Source organism: Lactuca serriola, chromosome 5 (genome assembly GCF_051521515.1).
Source record: "Lactuca serriola cultivar US96UC23 chromosome 5, Lser_US96UC23_V15, whole genome shotgun sequence".
Classification (NCBI taxonomy): Eukaryota; Viridiplantae; Streptophyta; class Magnoliopsida; order Asterales; family Asteraceae; genus Lactuca; species Lactuca serriola.
In genome coordinates this window covers 205,814,457-205,824,684 of record NC_136412.1, presented here as the reverse complement: position 1 = coordinate 205,824,684, position 10,228 = coordinate 205,814,457, and the positions used below count along the sequence as shown (strand labels likewise).

The following is a 10,228-nucleotide window of genomic DNA, read 5'->3' as shown; positions in this document are numbered from 1 at the left end:
TTTTGTATTTATGGGTATTATTGTGTTCCACAAAAACGTATCCCCTCGTTTGGGTGTATATGTATCTCGCAGCCCTCCGCTGTTCAACTTGATATGCAATGATGAATAAATGAGAGACAATAAACACAAGGTATATAGGATCTTGTATTTGAGTATCGGCGTAGGTAAATAACAAATAATACACTTCCTCTTTATGATTTTGATTGTTATGGCCTTGTAATAAGGGCAACTTTGGTTGTATGCCCACCTCTTCTTCTTCTTTTATTATTTATGATTCTTGGGTTGTATGTGGGTAAATGTAATAGACTCTTTTGAATCAATCGTATACCCCAGACATTCTAACACTCATACTAACAAAAAAAATACATGATAATATTGATAAAGATAGTTTTCTCACAATTCTAGAAGTACGAGTCTCTTCAAATGAAGAACAATGTTCACTTAATAATTACTCCATTTTTAGCTACCTCACTCCTACTAACCACTATATATATACTACTAAAGAAAATGACAAAAGGGAATAACAGCTTAACAAGGTAATATCCTCACTACTTTGTCTCACCACTAACTCTAATTTGCAAAATAAATAAAAAACCAAACTGCCCTCCATACACCAATTCTCGAAGTAAGGTGCAGAAGATTAGACATTTGGCTTCCAAGCCCTTATACCATAAACTAAGGGGTTGTTTGATATACGTCTGACCGAGTCGGGTCAGACGTATTTGGCTGACTCGGTCAGCTGAGGTTGTTTGTTAAACCAAATTAGGCTGGCTGACTCGGTAAGAGAAGTCTGGGCGAGAAAGCTGAGAATCGATCGCTGACTGTGAATCTTCTCCTAATTTGCCCTTGTCTTACCGTTCTTTCTCTCCCTTTCTTTCACTCCTGGTTTCAACCATTTTGAATGTTGCCTCCTTTAAAACGATCGATGAGAGTATTTTAGGTTAAGGATAAAATAATTTTCCCTGTAACTTTTAATTGCAGGTTCAACAACAGAAAACAACGCATCCTCCATTATTGTTGTGTCGCTGAAGAGAAGAAACAGATCCATGTTTCTGAAAATGGCAAAGTTGGTCCCTGAAGCTCTTCATGTTGACATAACCTACCATAATACTAATTTATATTAAATAAAAATTGTTCACTATTAAAAACACCAAAAAAAAATGGTGTTTGTGAATGGATAAATAAACTAGAAAATGTTTTATAATTTTTTTATTTAAGTTTCATGTACATCTTGTATGCTAGTAATTACTTTTTTTTTTTAATAATTTTTGGATTTATTTTTCAGCAATTTCCTCCATCACTGTCAGCAGGGTAAAATGGTTATTTTTTATCAGTCCGCACATTCAGTCAGATGTACAATCAAACAATATAGTTTCTTACTCAGTCAAGATTTCTTACCCATACAGATCTTTTCCAGTCAGCACTTTCTCAATCAGCAATTATCAAACGGCTCCTAAGAGTCCATAGGGCTTATCAACCTTTTATGTATTCTTGTCTTCTTAATCTTTTGTGTTCTCGATATTTTATATATATATATATATATATATATATATATATATATATATATATATATATATATATATATATATATATATATATATATATATATATATATATTGTAAACAGTTTGCAAATCAAATCGATATCACAAGAAACTGTCTATCATTATTCAAAAAAAAAAGGGACCACAATGAGTGTTCTTCAAAAGCTACATGCATGCATTTTGAACTATCGTAGCTGATTATTCAAGAACAAAAATGACCCTTTGTATATAAACAAATAATAAATAAAAATAAGAGCATTATTCTTTAGTTAACTCTGCTACAATCCCGTCTGATTTCCCCCTGGTTCCCTGTTAAAACCCCAACTCTTCCAAGCTTCGTCATGGCTGCCACAAAAGCCTGGTTGAAGGCATTGTTGTTCGACGCAAATAGGTTAACAGTTGGTCTTGACCGATTATCTGTGTACAAGATTTGGTCGGAGATAAACAAGCCTTTTCCTTGTTGGAGATTCTGATAATACACATTGTCGAAAGTGCGAGGGGTTGTGGGGTCCATGTTGATCGCGATCCTAGGATCTACATTTACTGGACACATTTGTCGAAGCTGAAGAGCATATTTTGTATTTAATGTCCGGTCTATTCCAGATTTCGTATAAATGCGCTTTGAAAATTGACCACAGTGAGAGAATCCAAGTGTATGCGCACCTGGAAAACAACAGGTTTAATCGAAATGTGATTGATTAAACATTATAAAGATGAAATTTTCATTGAAATTAAAGACAACAAGATCAATATATTTTTCTCATTGTATCAAATATTTACCTGAAAGTGCAATCATATCGGTTTGAGATAAACCATGAGACGCGAACATGGTATTAAGTTGGTCAAGTGTAAACTCTGGGTGTGGAAGTTTGTGTTGGACACTTTTCTTTGTAGAGATTCTTCCATCTCTCCTTCCTAATTCCACCTTGTATGATGGCCCACCTGTCTATATATTTAAAGAAAACAAAAACCAAACTAACATGTTAAAGCTTATAATCCATCAATTTAGAATAGGATCAAATATAGAAAATGCCTGTATTTTCATATTTTCTATATTTAATCAGTTAACTAATTTTTATAGTAATTAAATACTACTATTTCTTTACCCTTTACAAACAATATTCTTTTCGAGTACTTCATGAAAAATAACCAGAATATTTACCAGGGCTACAACGTCTCTAGTGGCAAGGGCTAATATATCTGCGCAAGACACTTTATTACGGCAGCTGGGATTGCTGTCAACGGCGGCCTTTGCTTTGATGACGGTGTCAAATCCATCTCCGGCAAGTGACAAATCGTCATGATGATCCCTCTCGGCATTAGGATTGGACAGAAAGACGGAAGCATCGCAGCCCTATATATAACGACATACAATAACTTATAAAATTACAAATCTAAAACCGAAGTTAAGAGCAGTATAGCAGGTATAATGAAATTAGACTAACCCGAACAAAACAGTCGTGAAAGAAGAGCCGAAGAGTGCCTGGAGCAGTAACGAAAGTCTGCTGGAATTTCTTAGTGACTGCTGATCGGACTATGGATTCGACATTTGGGCAACTGGTTTGATAGAAATTTTGTCTAAGTTGTGCGTAAGACGTAGCAACGAAGAAAGAGAGCAATACCAAAGACAGAATTTGCTTCTTCATTTCGGAGTTTCTTCTCTTTCTGCAGTAACATTGTCCGTGAAGATGTTTATATAAGTACTTATAAATATTATTTTATTATTGCCATTGGTTACTATAAATATGTGATATAAATACCTATAAATATTATTTTATTATTGTCATTATATATATATATATATATATATATATATATATATATATATATATATATATATATATATATATAGGTTCAAAGGTGGATTGATATTATTGTGTGGACGTGTAGACAATGCTATTTGTGAGAATGACAAAGAAAATATGTTGTTTGATAATATGAATACGTTTAATTTTACATAAATATTGTCATTATCATACATTTTCACTAATTAAATCATCTATAAGGTTATCATAGACTTTTTATTATTACTATTCTTATTCTGTCAGGATGTTTATTGTGTCGTATCCTGTAAGAATGAAAATGAGTGAAAAACGATGTGTGAGAACAAAAATGAATAAAAATTAGTGAGAATGCATGAAAATGACGATAGTTGTATAAAGTTGAACGTATTCACATTACTAAACAACTTATTTTCTTTGTAATTCTCATAAAATAGCACTATCCACACGTCTGCACAATAATTGTACATCCACATTATAACCTAACCCTATATATATATATATATATATATATATATATATATATATATATATATTCATCATACTACGTCGTTTTGTATCATATATATACTCTCGACAATCAAGGTTGTAGCTAGTAACCGTAGGTGGGAGTGTCAACACGTATAGATCTATACATCATTTTCCCGCTCCTTACAAATTAACGGTTATAAGTTAGTGGTATTTCTATGTATAGTGATACTTACGTTGATAAATAAAAGGCTCACATGAATTTAAAGCATATTAATAACCCTAAATTTGATAATAAGTTTTTGGTTATTATTCCCACAATAATATACATTAATTCAAATATTCCTTAGTTCGAGGTTCCATAGTAAGACTGTTGAATTGGGTATTGAAATTGCATTACACAACACAAACCAACTATATCTTTTGATTAAACAGACTCCTGATATAGTTTAAATACCGTCTCTATAAACCTAATAAAAATAAAACAGCTACTGAATGTATCCCCCCCCCCCCCCCCCGAGAAAACAGTAAAAGACTTTAAATGGGGCTGTGACACTCACTTGGTTGAAGCACATACGATAAACCAAAGAGAATATGGTTTTTCGAAAATTGGCAGTTTCACACTCCGATGAATAGTAACTTTGACAGGTCAATAGTGATGTTTACCGGCGTGAATAGTACTCAATCGGAGCTTGATCAAAATACCACTCAAATATGGCTGGAAAACTGCTCCGACGATGTCGGACGACGACGAATGGCGGTAAACGATGGTCGGCGGTAACTGTCGACGTCGTTTTGCTCACCAGAGGTTGTTGGAGGGTGGAGGCTGGTCAGAGGGATGCTCATAGATGATTTCTCGGAGGAAAAAGGAATGGCAGTCAACTGTTCTGGTGGTTCTCGCTTTTCCAAGGAGGCGGAGGTGGGCTGTCAGCGATGGTTTGCGGCGGTTGGAACGAGAGAGAGAGAGAGAGAGAGAGAGAGAGAGAGAGAGAGATTCTAGTGAAGGACGGAGAGAGATGGGGGAGAAATTGGCAAGTTTTCAAAGAGAGAGACCTCGTTTATTGTAACGCCTGTAGATCCGGGCTAGTCAATTTAGAGGCAATAGGGGTCGAAAACGACTTTTCAACAAAAGATTATTAAGAATAAATAATCTCAACCAAGTTTTAGTATATGTTACAAGGTTTCCGTACATATAAAGAGCGTTGAAATCCGAGTTATAACGAAGAAGTTATGACCCGTCGAAGTTTCGCGACGGAACCGACACGATACCAGGAGGCGTAAATAGTGAATTTACGATAGAGCGAGATTTAGCCTTAGCGATCTAAACGAAAGTCGTAGTATATGTTAAACTGATAGTGTGCATAAAAAGAGCATCCAAATCTGACTTCGTATGAGGAAGTTATGACTTTTCTAAGATTTAGCATAGCAGTACACAGCCCGAAATCTGAATTTTAGATCGGTCGATTTTTAGCCAAAATAATCTAAACGATAAATGAAGATATTGTTAATAGGAGTTAAACAATAAAAAGACAGTCGAAAACGGAGCTCGTATGCGAAACATATGGACGAAGCTTAGTCCCTACTCTTCGAGCGTTGCGAATTCGATACAGTTTTGTAAATCTGAGATAGAGTGAGAATTAGCCAACGAGGTCTAAATGAAAGTTGAAGATCTCATTAATAGGAATTCAACGGTAAAAAGACAGACAAAAATGGAGCTCGTATGCAAAAGTTACGGACGAAGCTTAGAGACTACTTTACTATAAAACTCCTATAAATACAAGGGTGAACTCCTCATATTTTCTTCACACCTTCAAACCTTTCTTTCTCTCTCTAACTTCTCTCTAACCTCCCTAAACCCCTCCCAAGTCTAGGGAACCTCCCTATCACGAGAAGAAAGTCCCGGAGCGCCCGACGGCTCCGAGAAGAAAAGCTTTCGGCTCGGAAACGCTGCTCCAGCGAAGCCCGGTTTTTAATAAAAATCTGTTGTAAGTGAGTTACGCCTATACTATATTTAATATAGCTTTTATTTAATTATAGTAACATTATTAGGACCTTAAAATAATTATTTGGGCTATTATTAAGAGTTATATTGAGTGTTATTTAACGCTTATATAATAATAATAATAGCTAGACTATTAATTAGTCGCGATTAACGTTAAAACTAAACTCTAGTGGTATTAATACTAGGTTTTGGTCAAGGAAAAATTATTTTGAGATAACGAAGTGCTGTTCAAGTACCGAGTCACCACCTAATCAAGTAAGTGCATGGTCCCTTTCATCTTACACATAGATATGAAGTATTTTATATAAATTACGTGCTATGTGTGCATATTAATTGAGTACTTGCTGTCTATGCTGGATGAACGATTTTATATACGTTTTAAATGATTTAAACTGTATATGTATTATATATCTACGAAAATGTTGGGGTAAGACATGGGTAGATGTAATAGATGAAATATGAGTTGGATAATGAGTTGAGAGGTGAAATAGACTGTGAGGTGAGGGTGAGAGGTGGACGATGTGAGAAGCATTTTTCCCAAATGATGGCCCTGTCATTCAGCAGAGTATGGATGATAACCACGGACTATTCTAGACAGTCCAGTGGAACACTAGCAGGCTCACAACCTGTAGGTGTTGTGAACGATGTGTTCACCGGTGTCCTTTAAAAACCCATTGATATGTATTGCAAGTGGACTCTCGAAAACGATACTGTCAATAAAACCCTGGCAGATGCGCCTAAAGGACTCTACTGGCAGAAGCGCCTAATAGAGAACCTCATGACCCCGGCAGATGCGCCTAAAAGGACTATTCCGGCAGATGCGCCCCATAGAGAATGTCACAATTTTGGCAGTTACGCCTAAGTGACAGAACTAGCAGTTGTGCCTGATAGATGTGTTATTTACAACGATGGAATTCATACCTATTCCTTAGGATACTTCTTAGGAATGAATGAACAAGAAATAGCTGATTCTTAGGGTAGATCCTTAAGAATAAAGAAGATAACGGGGATGAGTAATTGGGTTAACTGTTTGATGATTAAATATAATAATTATATTATTGTGGGTTGAAAACCCTATGTACTCACCGGGTTTCCCAACCTGACCCACTCAGTTTATTTATATCACAGATGTCGATATGAAGTGACATTACACTGAGAGATTAAAGAGATGTAGATCACTAGTGTAAATAAATGTAAGTTCTGTTTATGCTTATGTTCCTGTATTGACAATGACATCCCAAACGTTTTAAAATGAATAAAATACGTTTCTTCGAAAATGTTTTGATAACGTATTTATCGTATTTTTATGGGAACAAATTCCGCAACATTTTTATGAAAAGAAGTACTCTGATTTTTATAAAGCATAAACAAAAATCGTTCTTTTCTGGCCGTGAAAATGGGGATGTCACATTTATATAGGGTCTCTTGTCTCGATCCAACGGTCCGAATCAAATCTGATCCAACAGTCCATAATCAGTCTAGATTTTAAGCTCTTATCCTATGTAGGCAACAATCAGTATATCCGAGTTTTGATAGTCTTGGTTTTCATATTCTTTATCTTTGATATGAACTGCCCCCAGGGGCAAAATGGCAGGAAGGAGCTGGAGTTCTTGGTTTATGAAGTTTGGAAAATACTGAAGTCAGTGTGGGGATTGTTAGATGTGACTTCAGAATTAACGATCTAAATGGATATCTGACCCACCTAAGCAAAGTAAAGAAACATGGTGTTTGGAGTAGGTAGATGGGGTGAAGCCCCCCATGTTATCGACCTACTTTTATATGTATACCACTTATGTCTCCTAAGAGATTTGAACTCATGACCTCTCATTTGAAATGATCATTCCTTACCGCTAGACCAAAGGCCTTTTGGTGACAATGTTCTAGTTAGGTTAGGTTTTGTAATATGTCTATATAATACAACTTATAGTTATGGTTTTATTGTACTATCTTTTTCAAGCTCTTGAATAAGAATATTTCTTCCTACCCCGCAGGTCGTATAGACAAAACCATGTTAAAACGGTGTCTTTGTGTGTGTTTTTTATTCTTCCTAACATACAACATGAAAGTAATGTTGAATGTTGCTGATGTATGATTTATGCTTAATGTTTATTAAAAAATTTTGAAGAAAAAAAAATACGTTTAGAAGGAAATATCTTATTACTCATGATCAAAATCTGAAATGACTCACGTAAACAAATATCAGAAACTTGGAAAACAGAATCAAACTTATCAATGTGTTGTAACAACTGTTAAATGATACTAGACAAGATCAAAGTAATAGATAGTTTTATCCATAAAAATGTGGATTTTATTTGATCGTATCACCCCTAACATGGGTTCAGTAGGCATTTAGCAAGGCCGGTGGCTTTCAACATACCTAATATTCTCTCGGTGAATGTTTTTAACGTACAAAACCATGGGGTAAAACCGTTTGATACTCTTTAATAAATTATCGGATTCGTTTGTCGACATTCCACAATGTTAAAAGAACATAGATATCATTATATTTTATAATTTGCGATGATGTGAACTATCTTTTTACCAAATTTTAAGTAACTCTTAAAAGCTATTCAAATAAAGGGGGTTAGCTAAATAATTGGAATTCTGTAAGAATAGAAAGATGACATGGTCCATTAGCCAGTTGTCATAGGAAACAGTTAGGATATAGTTAAACATGTGCTATGCGAATCTCACTTTATTCATGGGCTCTTTTTCTTCTTTTAAAAAATCTTATTAATTTTCATATTTTAAAAAGCATAAATTTCATCAATTCAAGGTTGGATTTGTAAATCATACAATAATTTAATTTTTTCAAACTTCTTATTTTCTTTTAACTCATGAATTTTAAAATATAGATTTTGATCTTACAATCCTAAGTCTTTTCAAAGGAAAAATAATTTTGATCAAATCAAGACAAATTCTGAAACAAGATCTATACAAAGATCTTTGAATCCTGATGAAGATTGTAAGTTAATAAACCGAGTCAATTCTAATTTTTAGTAATTATTCAATAGTCTGAATATTTAGTCTTCTAAACGGTAAGAAATTCGTCATTTCTACTAAAAAAACTCATGGAGAACAAAAAATATTTATTCATTTAGTTTGAAATCGCACCTCAAAAAATTCGTCTATTAAATTTGAGGATTACAAATTGTAGAAAGCTCATATGGCATCATTTGTTTATCCATTCATCTTGAATTAGGCAAAACATCACAACACACATGTTATAAGTATTTCTCATTTTTTCCTAAGTTGTACATGTTATTGATGATCTTATTTATTTTTCTCCTTAAAATGTTTTCTTCTTAATTGTTGTTGTTTGCGTTGCGTCTACAATAATTGTTGTTACTTCTTAAGAAATTAAACTAATTCCACCATAGACTTTTTAATCTACATCAAGTTATATTGGATATTGCAAAAACAAGACATTTAGTGCAAATTTGGAGACTAGTTCATTTTAGTATGATATTCCCGTCTCGATCCAATATTATGCTCATGATTTTAAAAAATATAAACAACCATAGATAAAATATACATGTTGTCAAACTTGTTTTAACTTATCAACGATGTAAATTTTAATTGTTTTTTGAATTATTAATATTATATCATTGAGTAAATGGAATATAAGGAGAAAATTCTTCCCAATAATGTCATTCCAATTTCCAAGCAACTGTTTAACTTCTTGTGACGTCCTTGTGAAGGTACCTCCTTGTTATCTAGGGTTCATCTTTTGACATTACAATTGATAACGACTTTTGCCCAATAGCTGATTCATAATTGGGGTGCTACTTAATTTTTTTTTCCACTCTACGAAACCCTTTTTTTCATACTTCAAGTGGTACCATGACATCACAAACTACAATCAGGTTTTGATCATTTACCATGACAGTTTTACCTTTTTGAAAGATGATTAGGTTTAGATTTTATGATATGTTTCGACTAGAACCATTCTATACGACTTTTGAAGTAAATAAGATTTTTTTAATTTCAATACTAATAAAAAAAATGAATAAATTTCAAGCAACACATAAGAAGTCGTCGTATGATCATATTACCCTTCAATAAAGTAGAAACTTGTCTTGAATATTGGTAAGCCAACAAGAAATCATATTTCACAAAGAAAGCACACGAAGATGATTGAAAAAAAGAAGTGAGATTCTTATAATCTCAAGAAGCGCACAATTCATGCCTCTAATTTAACATGTTTTATTCCAAATTAAACTTTCGAATTTTATAGATATCAAATCAAAACATCATTATTTTTTCATGGTATGAATATGTAGATACGTTGTTATAAGTAATATATATTTTACACATAGTTATTTATATATTACAAGTGTTTTTATGTTTATGTTATTAAAAGTTGTATTTTTTTCATATTATTTGTTATTCATTATATATATATATATATATATATATATATATATATATATA

At 33.4% G+C, this 10,228-nt stretch overlaps 1 protein-coding gene across 1 annotated transcript; it reads right to left on the bottom strand.

Annotated features, from left to right (window-relative positions):
* Nucleotides 1-1,643: 1,643 nt before the first annotated feature.
* LOC145053501 (peroxidase 16-like) lies at nucleotides 1,644-3,225 on the bottom strand. The gene is made up of 4 exons (XM_079001554.1): nucleotides 2,989-3,225; nucleotides 2,706-2,897; nucleotides 2,324-2,489; nucleotides 1,644-2,206 (listed from the first exon to the last, which is right to left on the bottom strand). The coding sequence occupies exons 1-4, from the start codon at nucleotides 3,187-3,189 to the stop codon at nucleotides 1,809-1,811; spliced, it is 957 nt and encodes a 318-aa protein (XP_078857680.1). The 5' UTR covers nucleotides 3,190-3,225; the 3' UTR covers nucleotides 1,644-1,808.
* Between the last annotated feature and the right edge of the window lie 7,003 nt (nucleotides 3,226-10,228).

Coding starts and splice junctions, on each gene's coding strand:
- LOC145053501 (XM_079001554.1), bottom strand. CDS start 3,189: ATGAAGAAGCAAATTCTGTCTTTGGTATTGCTCTCTTTCTTCGTTGCT. Junction 2,490..2,705: donor CTAGAGACGTTGTAGCCCTG/GTAAATATTCTG, acceptor TTAAATATATAG/ACAGGTGGGCCATCATACAA. Junction 2,207..2,323: donor CGATATGATTGCACTTTCAG/GTAAATATTTGA, acceptor GTTGTTTTCCAG/GTGCGCATACACTTGGATTC.